Source organism: Salmo trutta, chromosome 9 (assembly GCF_901001165.1).
Source record: "Salmo trutta chromosome 9, fSalTru1.1, whole genome shotgun sequence".
NCBI lineage: Eukaryota > Metazoa > Chordata > Actinopteri > Salmoniformes > Salmonidae > Salmo > Salmo trutta.
In genome coordinates, this window is record NC_042965.1 from 40192195 (window position 1) to 40204325 (window position 12131).

A 12131-nucleotide genomic window follows, 5' to 3' on the forward strand; every position below is an offset into this window, starting at 1 on the left:
CCCTGTATATAGCCCCTGTATATAGCCCCTGTATATAGCCCCTGTATATCGCCCCTGTATATAGCCCCTGTATATAGCCCCTGTATATCGCCCCTGTATATAGCCCCTGTATATAGCCCCTGTATATACCCCCTGTATATAGCCCCTGTATATAGCCCCTGTATATCGCCCCTGTATATAGCCCCTGTATATAGCCCCTGTATATAGCCCCTGTATATAGCCCCTGTATATAGCCCCTGTATATAGCCCCTGTATATAGCCCCTGTATATAGCCCCTGTATATAGCCCCTGTATATCGCCCCTGTATATAGCCCCTGTATATAGCCCCTGTATATAGCCCCTGTATAGCCCCTGTATATAGCCCCTGTATATAGCCCCTGTATATAGCCCCTGTATATAGCCCCTGTATATAGCCCCTGTATATCGCCCCTGTATATAGCCCCTGTATATAGCCCCTGTATATAGCCCCTGTATATAGCCCCTGTATATAGCCCCTGTATATAGCCCCTGTATATAGCCCCTGTATATAGCCCCTGTATATAGCCCCTGTATATAGCCCCTGTATATCGCCCCTGTATATAGCCCCTGTATATAGCCCCTGTATATAGCCCCTGTATATAGCCCCTGTATATAGCCCCTGTATATCGCCCCTGTATATAGCCCCTGTATATAGCCCCTGTATATAGCCCCTGTATATAGCCCCTGTATATAGCCCCTGTATATAGCCCCTGTATATAGCCCCTGTATATAGCCCCTGTATATAGCCCCTGTTATAGCCCCTGTATATAGCCCCTGTATATAGCCCCTGTATATAGCCCCTGTATATAGCCCCTGTATATAGCCCCTGTATATAGCCCCTGTATATCGCCCCTGTATATAGCCCCTGTATATAGCCCCTGTATATAGCCCCTGTATATAGCCCCTGTATATCGCCCCTGTATATAGCCCCTGTATATAGCCCCTGTATATAGCCCCTGTATATCGCCCCTGTATATCGCCCCTGTATATAGCCCCTGTATATAGCCCCTGTATATCCCCCTGTATATCGCCCCTGTATATAGCCCCTGTATATAGCCCCTGTATATAGCCCCTGTATATCGCCCCTGTATATACCCCCTGTATATAGCCCCTGTATATAGCCCCTGTATATAGCCCCTGTATATAGCCCCTGTATATCGCCTCGCTCTTGTTATTTTACTGCTGATCTTTAATTATTTGTTTACGTATCTATTTGTTTTTCAGAACTGCATTGTTGGTTAAGGGCTTGTAAGCATTTCACTGTAAGGTCTACACCTGTTATATTCGGTGCATGTGACAAATATCATTTGAAATGAATGGGAGGAGACCAGTTAAAGAAGGATTTTTAAGCCTTGCTGCAGTTGAGACAGTCTGCGTGCCATTCAGGGGGTGCATCTGAACGGGGTATGGCACTGGGTGCCAGGCGCACCGGTTTTAGTGTATCAAGAACTGCAACACTGCTGGGTTTTTCCACCCTCAACAGTTTCCTGTGTGTATCAAGAATGGTCCACCACCCAAAGGACATCCAGCCAACTTGACACAACTGTGGGAAGTATTGGAGTCAACATGGGCCAGCATCCCTGTGGAACGCTTTCAACACCTTGTAGAGTCCATGCGCCAAACGAGGCTGTAGCCTACAAAAAGGACCGCCATGCGCGGCCTCCCATTCGCTGTAGCCTACAAAAAGGACCGCCATGCGCGGCCTCCCATTCGCTGTAGCCTACAAAACGGACCGCCATGCGCGGCCTCCCATTCGCTGTAGCCTACAAAACGGACCGCCATGCGCAGCCTCCCATTCGCTGTAGCCTACAAAACGGACCGCCATGCGCGGCCTCCCATTCGCTATTCGAGTACGTACAGATGACATATTTTTCCCCCTGCCCCTCTTCCTGCCCATTTGATATTGGGCCATTCTAAATCAAAACTAATCTTACATATTAGATAAGACAAGATTACGTTGAGAATAGTCGGATGGGTGAAAATTTGATCACTTGATGAGAGAACAGCTGTGCAGCCTGAGGCGAGGATCAGAGAGCAAGCTTTTTTCCCCGCAACCTTCTGAAATCATCAATATCTTGTAGTCGCATCATGCAGCCCATATATGCCTAGATTTCTAACACATTCTAAGGTTTGTATCATTCACAACTAAAGTTGCCAAATAACTCTAAATAGAGCATATAGGACCTGTTTGAAATGATCACTTTAATGCTCAACATAGCCACTTCATATGTGCACTCACTCCGGAATAGGAAAAATGTCCTTTCTATTTTATTCAGCTAAGTTCAGATATTCTTCTTACTGTAAAATCATATGATATAAAAGAATGGCATGGGACTTATAAGCATATCTTGTCAGCTAAATGAACAAGCCTACAGCCTAGGTCATGGAGCATAGCCAGATAACATGCAGTAGGCCAACTCATAATCTGTTCTTCTAAAATGCCTTTTCATATCATAGTGTTTCTTTAGACCTGACTAAAATAAATCATGGATTTATTGTGGTGGTGTATATTAAATTGATTTATTAGGCTTTTTTAAATGTAAATGTTCCAAAGGCATCAGAAGCTTGAATACAGCTGGAGACCTGCAGATGCTAAATGTGTTTGTGTTAATAAACAGTCAAATACCGTGAGACCAGCAGTCTTTTACATGACAATAACCCGCTGACAAAATGTCATGACAGCAACAGCCCTAGGTGCAACTCAATAGTGGGAAGATGTTCCTAATGGTTTGTCCACTCAGTGTCTATAAAACCCAGGAGAATCACATTTTCGACTGCACTGGGCCTTTTTTTAATGTTTCTACTCAGCAGTTCCTGTTTAAACTTCTACATCTCGTTGTAATCTGATGATTTAGTATTCTGGGTTGTGTTCCATATGGTGACCACTCCCACGCAGCTCCAGTCCACACCTAGCTAGACAGTCTGGAGGTATTGCCATGAGGTTGAGCCCCAGTAGCTTGGTTTTACTCTGGCGGACTTCACTCCATGGTGAAGGAAGGTGAAGTCCATTATAGACAACAGAGTGGAGAAGACATCAATTGACACATTTGCTGTGAGTTGCCATTGACAAACAAAGAAAGACATGCAACTACAGAGGACAAACGTAGCAACAAGGTGGGCGTTTCATGACTTACATTTTTTGGAACTATTAACCTTGAGCAAATTGATGTTGTCGGAGCTAGAGTCCACAAAGCCTGGTCTCTGCTGGCTCTTTACCTCTCTCTGCCCCTCCGTGGCTCTACCTCTCTCTGCCCCTCCGTGGCTCTACCTCTCTCTGCCCCTCCGTGGCTCTACCTCTCTCTGCCCCTCCGTGGCTCTTTATCTCTCTCTGCCCCTCCAATTCTGTTTCATACAAGGACAGGTCACACTGAGCCTCATCCCAGCAGACACACAGAGAAACAAACCAAGAGAAAGGGAGAGAGAACAAGGGCAAGAGAGAGACTGTACACGCCAAGTCCTGCTATGGGACAGTATTCTGTTGGCCCCTGATCCAGACTGGATATCCAGACAGTATTCTGTTGGCCCCTGAACAAGACTGGATATCCAGACTGGATATCCTAAACTATCTGTATAGTCCAGGCCTCATACACATTCTGTTTTTTATCTTCAAACTGAATCGACAAGGAATGTCAGTTGAAGTGACTAGAGTTGTTAGACTGTGTGTTTGTGGCATCTGCTTGTTTTCCCAATGTGTAAACTGGCTGCTCTAGTGTGAGGCAAGTGGGTATACAACGTGTGTTTCCATGGTGGCTGGCTGCTACACTGTTCTATGAGGTGTTGTTTGTACTTTTCCATATTCCGTTTTAGCTCTAAGTTTTAAACTAATATATTTATTTTCTTCTCTCTCACAGTTGACTGCCCTGCTCTTTCTATCTCTTCACTCTACTACCCAAGCCCGACTGAAGACCGAAGAGCTCTACTCTGTACCGAGGGCTCTACATAAGAGCTCTAAGCCCCGTCACACTACTCAGGTTGGAAGAGGTAAGTCTTTCATACTGCAAGGCAATGAATGGAAACGTTGTTCTGAACCGTTTACTCAGCGTTTATTTAGCCTCCCTCCCTCATCTCAGGTTGTCAACTGCCATGATGTAATATGGATTACTGATGTCTGGACTGTTGACTGAACTGGTCCTCTGTGTGTGGGTTAGACTCTGGACTGTTGACTGAACTGGTCCTCTGTGTGTGGGTTAGACTCTGGACTGTTGACTGAACTGGTCCTCTGTGTGTGGGTTAGACTCTGGACTGTTGACTGAACTGGTCCTCTGTGTGTGGGTTAGACTCTGGACTGTTGACTGAACTGGTCCTCTGTGTGTGGGTTAGACTCTGGACTGTTGACTGAACTGGTCCTCTGTGTGTGGGTTAGACTCTGGACTGTTGACTGAACTGGTCCTCTGTGTGTGGGTTAGACTCTGGACTGTTGACTGAACTGGTCCTCTGTGTGTGGGTTAGACTCTGGACTGTTGACTGAACTGGTCCTCTGTGTGTGGGTTAGACTCTGGACTGTTGACTGAACTGGTCCTCTGTGTGGGTTAGACTCTGGACTGTTGACTGAACTGGTCCTCTGTGTGTGGGTTAGACTCTGGACTGGTCCACTGATGCATAACTGTGCGTCATTGTAGCTACTCCATCTTCCTGTCGTGGAAGGGCTACTGTTATTATGTGAGATCAGGGTGTAATAGTGTTTGGGCTCGGGTTGCTGGGGGTTTTCCCTGCTCTCCTCTGTTCATTGTACCAGGTGTAAGACAATGAAACTTGGTGTGTGTGGCTGGCTGGCTGGCCTGGCCTGGCCTGGCCTGGGAACCAGTCACTGTGTTGGCCTACTGACCCCCTCTGTGACCTTTATGACCTCTCCTCAGCCAGAACCCACTGTGTTGACCTCCTCACCCCCTCTGTGACCTCTCCTCTCCCCAGCCAGAACCCACTGTGTTGGCCTAACTAAGCCACCTTGGCTCTCCCATCTCTTCAGCCAGACCTACCTACCAACCCACCTCAGTGACCTCTCCTCAGCCAGCCAGAACTACTAACTAACCCATTTTGCTCTCTTCCTGTTCCCCAGTCAGTGGAGGGGTCATCATAATCATCATGACTCAGAGTCCCGTCCATGGCTGCTCGGTCTGTGTGGCCCAGCTGACAGTCTTCCTCTCCCTTGCCCTGCTGCTGTGTCCCTTGGGGAGAGCACTCGGCGAAGACCAGGCTTCTCCGGCCCAGGTGCTGCAGGGCCTGTTGGAGCGATATGGGGACAATGCCACCATCTCTGTCCCCCAGCTTCGCTTTTTGCTGGCCCGACTCGGTGCACCTGGCCTGGGAGACAACGGCACCGCAGCAGAGGCGACAGCTCCACCGGCGCCGCCCAGAGTCAACCTGTCCAAAGTAAATTGATTTATATTGACTTTATACTAAGCATTAGGAGCCACTCTCTCCCTACATTTCCTTCCTTTCAGACCCCCTCCCTGAGATCTGTCCCAAACAAACCTTAATGACAGTTTGTGTTTTCAAAACATTTGTGATGGAGCATATTGATTTATTGCTGTTCATCCCTATATCCAGTCCGTCTCCGGGGTTGTGGAGAGGGGGGTTGAATGGGGCATCCCCCCCCCCTCCCCTTGTTTTGGCGGTTCGGGTCCCCCCGAATAATGTTTGTGTAGAAGGACTGAGAATCTCAGTTTTGGTGACTTTCTAAATGGACATTCTACTCCAAAATGAATGAAAAATAAATGATACTGACACCATCTAAAATATAATTTCCAATAACATGTTGGTACAATTATTTAATTATTTTTAACATATTGGACCATGCATTCAGCCTATGTATTCATGGTCTATATTTTCAGGTATGCTACTAGCAATAAGCATTATCAGCCCAACTGATGCAGCATATTGGCTATAAATAAATATGCTATAAATAAATATGATATAAATAAATATGATATAAATAAATATGATATAAATAAATATGATATAAATAAATATGCTATAAATAAATATGCTATAAATCAAATGATTACCCTATTGGGCTAATCATTAGCCAGATTCCAAAATGTGATCTTGTAACTGGTTAGCATACATTTTCTTCATATTATAGTGCTTCTTTAGACCTGACTAAAATAAATCATGTATTTATTGTGATGGTGTATATTAAATTTGATTTATTATACTTTTTTAAATGTAGATGTTCCAAAGGCATCAGCGGCTCGTATACAGTGTAAATGTCTACAGCGGAAACACTGAGATGGAACGCTTTGCATTCTTACTAGGCTTAATGCCATGTAGGACGCTTTGCATTCTTACTAGGCTTAATGCCATGTAGGACGCTTTGCATTCTTACTAGGCTTAATGCCATGTAGGACGCTTTGCATTCTTACTAGGCTTAATGCCATGTAGGACGCTTTGCATTCTTACTAGGCTTAATGCCACGTAGGCTTGACTCACTAGTCGGTACCATGTTGATTTGAGAGCAGAGGGATAAGTTAACACAAAATTGTCTTCTCTTCATGTTAGAGGTGGGTTTCATGGTCATGTGCTGAGCGAAGGGAATGAGTGTTTACTTTTTGTCCAGAGTTTGTGTGCTCAGGCATGGAACCTTCCAGTTCCATCATATCTATATGGATAAGTTAATCTCACTTTAGTTTTCCACAAAGGGAAAACAGTAGATAGGAAATGATTGGGGTTTCTTTTTGTGGTCAGTGTGTGTGTGTGTGTGTGTGTGTGACGGCTTGCCTTTTTCCCTCCAAAGTGCTTACCTGGAGACACGCTGGCAGTTTACAGTATGAACGAGCAGTCTCGTCTGGATGGGCGTGGCCTACAGGAGCTCTGCCCCACCATGCTTCAGCAATTGGACTCTGGCGCCTGTGGGGTGGAGAAAAAGGAGGAGCTTATCATAGACCCGCCTTCCAAACCCACTGCTGCTGAAGGTGAGCCTCTCAACTTCTATTGTCTTTCTATAATACATTTGTAGTGTTTCTACGTAAAAGGGGGAGGGCATGGTAGTGGTCGTAGCCAATGGTTGAGATCGTCCTGTAAAATAAAAAAAATAAAAAAACATTTATAAAGTTTCCTGCAATTCTACACATTTTGCCATGGTTTATGCCGTGTTGTGACGCTGTCTGACTCAAGCATAACAAAATCAGTGGGGCACCCATGTAATGACATTTTGGGAATTTTAGATTCTCCCTGACTAGTTTTTATTTAGGTAAAGATGATCTTATAAAGAATATATACCTCCATTATCTTTTCTACATACTTTATATACGTGTTTTATCCGCATTTCATTTTTAGACAACTTTGGTTTGATGTACCTGTACTGCAATTACATTATACTGCTGACTGTTCACATTCTGTTTATCAAGGTAGTTAAGTCACTAGATGTGACACAACAAGGGCAACCATTTTCCACTGGATTGTCTTATGTTAAACTTTCTCCAAGACGTTTTCATGAGAACAATGCAATTTCCTCTTCTCTAGGAATCTGTTGTGGGTTAGAATCGGTCTGCAGTAGGAAGTTCAGAGGAAGGTTCAAATCAAAGGCAGTTGGTTATGTTTCTCCTCTAGCTTTCAGCATCTTGTACTTCCTAGTCCACTTTAGCACAGAACAGCCATTATTAGAATGCCACAGTCAGCAGATACTAGGTACAGAATCCACTTAGCAGGTCCAGATAATACGTAAAGGCACCTCCATCTTGGATCGATCTGGCTCGCACTGCCCACAGCTTCTCAGCCTGCTGACATCAGAGGTTGGCAGGCCATGTAACTGGATGTCCTTGTTGTTACTCTGGAAGCCATTTTAGTATCTGCTTCTAATCTAGGTGCTTGTGTTGTGGATGTATGTAGGCTGCAGCCTAGGCTTTTGTACAGGTGATTTTAGGGTATAGTTTAGTTTTATTCCGTATAAATTGGCCGTATTTAACATGCGAACAAGAACAGTAGCTACTAGCTAGTTCTCATCAGAGTCCAGTCTAAGTTGACCCTGGTGTAGCTGGTGGGTATAAAAAGACTGTTAATGACAGGCTTTGAGAATGTAGTAAACTAGTGTGATCCTCCCACTGGGGCGCTGCACCTAGAATTACAGTACATAGAAAGGACATTCTAACTCGCTGTAGAAAGTCATGAGGATTTTAGAACTGTGTCAGGTACTACCTATTCTGTTTCTGTGGTGTTTTAGAAACCAAACTCAACAATGTCGATATGCCTTGCCTCTCATCTCTATACCAGCTAACAGTTCTAGTTGCAATCTGCAAAGATTCTAACACATGAACTGACCATGCTGGAAGAGAACTCTGACCTGTGATGGTGTTAATGATTTATCTGGATGATGTTCAAGAAGATGTTTAAAAAAACTCTCACTCTTTATGGTATTTCTCCCTTTCTGTGTCCTCATTTCTGTCAAGAGAAGCATTGATACAGGATGTGTTTTGGCCAGAGATACATTTTCACTCATCTTCCACTAATGTCTAGAGCGCTCTCCCCAGTGCAGTCCTAGGTTCAAATAGTATTTGAAATCTATTGTGTTTGCTTAAGCCAAACCTGGAGTGGTAGATGGCATGGTTTACACTTTTGAAACGATTCCATTGGCCCTATTGCGCCAGGCAAGCTCAATCACAGCTGAAGTATATTTAAAGATTTGGAATACTATTTGAACCCGGGTCTGGGACGGGGTATTTGGCCAGCTGGGACTCAGGCTGAGGTGCTACTAGCTGCTGCAGTGGGGGCAGAGTGACGTCCGTTCAATGTGTCCTATTGCCCTCCTTTTAAAAGTCTCTGTTCATGAAATGGCCGTCTCTGTTTTGCTCCAAGATTTGTACTTGTCCCATTTTGTTTAGGGTTTCAAGCACTGTATTTGAAGATGACTTCTTCCTATTGAGACGATGTGTGTTCATTATGCAGAGGGAAGGAGGGTTTGGTCCGTCCTTCAAATGTTTCCCTCTTCTTTGCAGGTTACACTATATAATCTTCCTAGTTAAATAAAGGTTACGTTAAAAAAATTCTAGGGAGGACGGGCTGAAGTTGCTTTGTGGTTATGTGGTGGTTTGACCTACTTTGAGTGCACTAATTGTAAGTCACTTGTACGTCGCTGTCGATAACCACATCTACTAAATTACTCAAACGTAAAATGTCATGTTCTAACCACACGACTCAGGATGTAACTGTCAGCGACGCTTCTTCAAACAAGGATGAGGGATGGATCAATTCCTTTCAAGTGTTTACACTGTAGTAGTCTAGTCCTGTTTGAACAACACATCCTCTCTGCCCTGCTTTAAAAATAAAGTCAACAAAAACTGTTTGTCTTTTGTGTCCATTTGAACGTACCTTATGATGTCACTGCAATGATGAGAGAGATGTTCTTCTTTGTTTTATTATCTCTCTGTCATACTGTGTTCAACCCTGTTGGATCTGGTTCTTCTTCTTTGTTTTAGTGTTTTATTATCTCTCTGTCATACTGTGTTCAACCCTGTTGGATCTGGTTCTTCTTCTTTGTTTTAGTGTTTTATTATCTCTCTGTCATACTGTGTTCAACCCTGTTGGATCTGGTTCTTCTTCTTTGTTTTAGTGTTTTATTATCTCTCTGTCATACTGTGTTCAACCCTGTTGGATCTGGTTCTTCTTCTTTGTTTTAGTGTTTTATTATCTCTCTGTCATACTGTGTTCAACCCTGTTGGATCTTGCCTAGTCACCTTGTTTTAAGAGGACCACAATGGAAATAAGTCCCAGACTTTATCCTCCATGATTTTACTGATGTGCATGTATGGCTTTTTCAAGTTTTATGTCTGCTTGTTTTTTTTAAATGGTCGAATTAATAAACTAAATTCTTCTTACAGACCTTGTCACTTCTGCCATCCACACCACAACCAAAGTTAACCAATCTTCCTCTCCCACAGGATACAGGTGTTTTTTGTGTGCTGAAAGGAAACTCTTAACTCTTCATTTACATTACAGGAGTGTTATGCTCAACACCACCGCAATGTGGTCTACATGTCGACTGCACCTTTCACAATGTCACTTCTCCCCCTTCCTTTTCCACTGATCCCTTTTCCCTTCCATACCGCCCTGTGATACCTCCCCCTCAGACATCACACACGATCTGTCATCATCACTGCTTCTGTAGTCACAGTGCTCTGTGATCATTACTGCTCCTGTAGTCACAGTCCTCTGTGATCATTACTGCTCCTGTAGTCACAGTGCTCTGTGATCATTACTGCTCCTGTAGTCACAGTGCTCTGTGATCATTACTGCTTCTGTAGTCACAGTGCTCTGTGATCATTACTGCTTCTGTAGTCACAGTCCTCTGTGGTCATTACTGCTCCTGTAGTCACAGTGCTCTGTGATCATTACTGCTCCTGTAGTCACAGTGCTCTGTGGTCATTACTGCTCCTGTAGTCACAGTGCTCTGTGATCATCACTGCTCCTGTAGTCACAGTCCTCTGTGATCATTACTGCTCCTGTAGTCACAGTCCTCTGTGATCATTACTGCTCCTGTAGTCACAGTCCTCTGTGATCATTACTGCTCCTGTAGTCACAGTGCTCTGTGATCATTACTGCTCCTGTAGTCACAGTGCTCTGTGATCATTACTGCTTCTGTAGTCACAGTGCTCTGTGATCATTACTGCTCCTGTAGTCACAGTCCTCTGTGATCATTACTGCTCCTGTAGTCACAGTCCTCTGTGATCATTACTGCTCCTGTAGTCACAGTGCTCTGTGATCATTACTGCTCCTGTAGTCACAGTGCTCTGTGATCATTACTGCTTCTGTAGTCACAGTGCTCTGTGATCATTACTGCTCCTGTAGTCACAGTCCTCTGTGGTCATTACTGCTCCTGTAGTCACAGTCCTCTGTGATCATTACTGCTCCTGTAGTCACAGTGCTCTGTGATCATTACTGCTTCTGTAGTCACAGTCCTCTGTGATCATTACTGCTTCTGTAGTCACAGTCCTCTGTGATCATTACTGCTCCTGTAGTCACAGTGCTCTGTGATCATTACTGCTCCTGTAGTCACAGTCCTCTGTGGTCATTACTGCTCCTGTAGTCACAGTCCTCTGTGATCATTACTGCTCCTGTAGTCACAGTCCTCTGTGGTCATTACTGCTCCTGTAGTCACAGTCCTCTGTGGTCATTACTGCTCCTGTAGTCACAGTGCTCTGTGATCATTACTGCTCCTGTAGTCACAGTGCTCTGTGATCATTACTGCTCCTGTAGTCACAGTCCTCTGTGGTCATTACTGCTCCTGTAGTCACAGTCCTCTGTGATCATTACTGCTCCTGTAGTCACAGTGCTCTGTGATCATTACTGCTCCTGTAGTCACAGTCCTCTGTGATCACTACTGCTCCTGTAGTCACAGTCCTCTGTGATCATTACTGCTCCTGTAGTCACAGTCCTCTGTGATCATTACTGCTCCTGTAGTCACAGTCCTCTGTGATCATTACTGCTCCTGTAGTCACAGTCCTCTGTGATCATTACTGCTCCTGTAGTCACAGTGCTCTGTGATCATTACTGCTCCTGTAGTCACAGTGCTCTGTGATCATTACTGCTCCTGTAGTCACAGTGCTCTGTGATCATTACTGCTCCTGTAGTCACAGTCCTCTGTGGTCATTACTGCTCCTGTAGTCACAGTCCTCTGTGGTCATTACTGCTCCTGTAGTCACAGTGCTCTGTGGTCATTACTGCTCCTGTAGTCACAGTGCTCTGTGATCATTGTCACAGCACACAGAGTAATTGTCATATTAAACAAACGGCATGTGTGCTTCAGTGTTCACTTCAAACCCTCTCTTTGGTGTGTGTGGTGTGCCTCCTCTTCTCCCATCAGTGTGGGGTTTCTCTATTCTGAGTGTGACCCTGGTCAGTGCCTTCTCTCTCACCGGTGTGTTCCTGGTTCCCCTCATGAGGACGAGTCACATGCGCCGGGCGCTCGTGTTTTTCATCGCCCTCTCCATCGGAACGCTCTACTCCACCGCTGTGTTCCAGCTCTTGCCAGAGGTGCGGTATCCATCAATCCCCTGTTGGGAAAAAGTCACCAACAAAAGATTTCTCCCCCATCCCCTCACTCTATATACTCCCTTAACAACAATGCCCCACCGACCACAGCACTCTCTCTATCCTTCACCTCCTCCTGGGCATTTCCTTCT

The 12131-nt window shown here is 44.8% G+C and overlaps 1 protein-coding gene across 7 annotated transcripts in view; it reads left to right on the forward strand.

Moving 5' to 3' along the window:
* slc39a14 (solute carrier family 39 member 14) overlaps positions 1-12131 on the forward strand; it is a 48674-nt gene that overhangs the window by 16567 nt on the left and 19976 nt on the right. For 6 of the 7 annotated variants that reach the window (XM_029763688.1, XM_029763689.1, XM_029763690.1 and 3 more), the window contains exons 2-4: positions 3870-3999; positions 5075-5388; positions 6752-6929. In XM_029763688.1, coding sequence (XP_029619548.1) covers positions 5101-5388; positions 6752-6929 — 466 coding nt within the window. In that variant the 5' untranslated portion in view covers positions 3870-3999; positions 5075-5100. Of the gene's footprint in view, positions 1-3869; positions 4000-5074; positions 5389-6751; positions 6930-11812; positions 11983-12131 lie in introns of all 7 variants that reach the window. The other variant, XM_029763686.1, reaches the window with a different exon arrangement.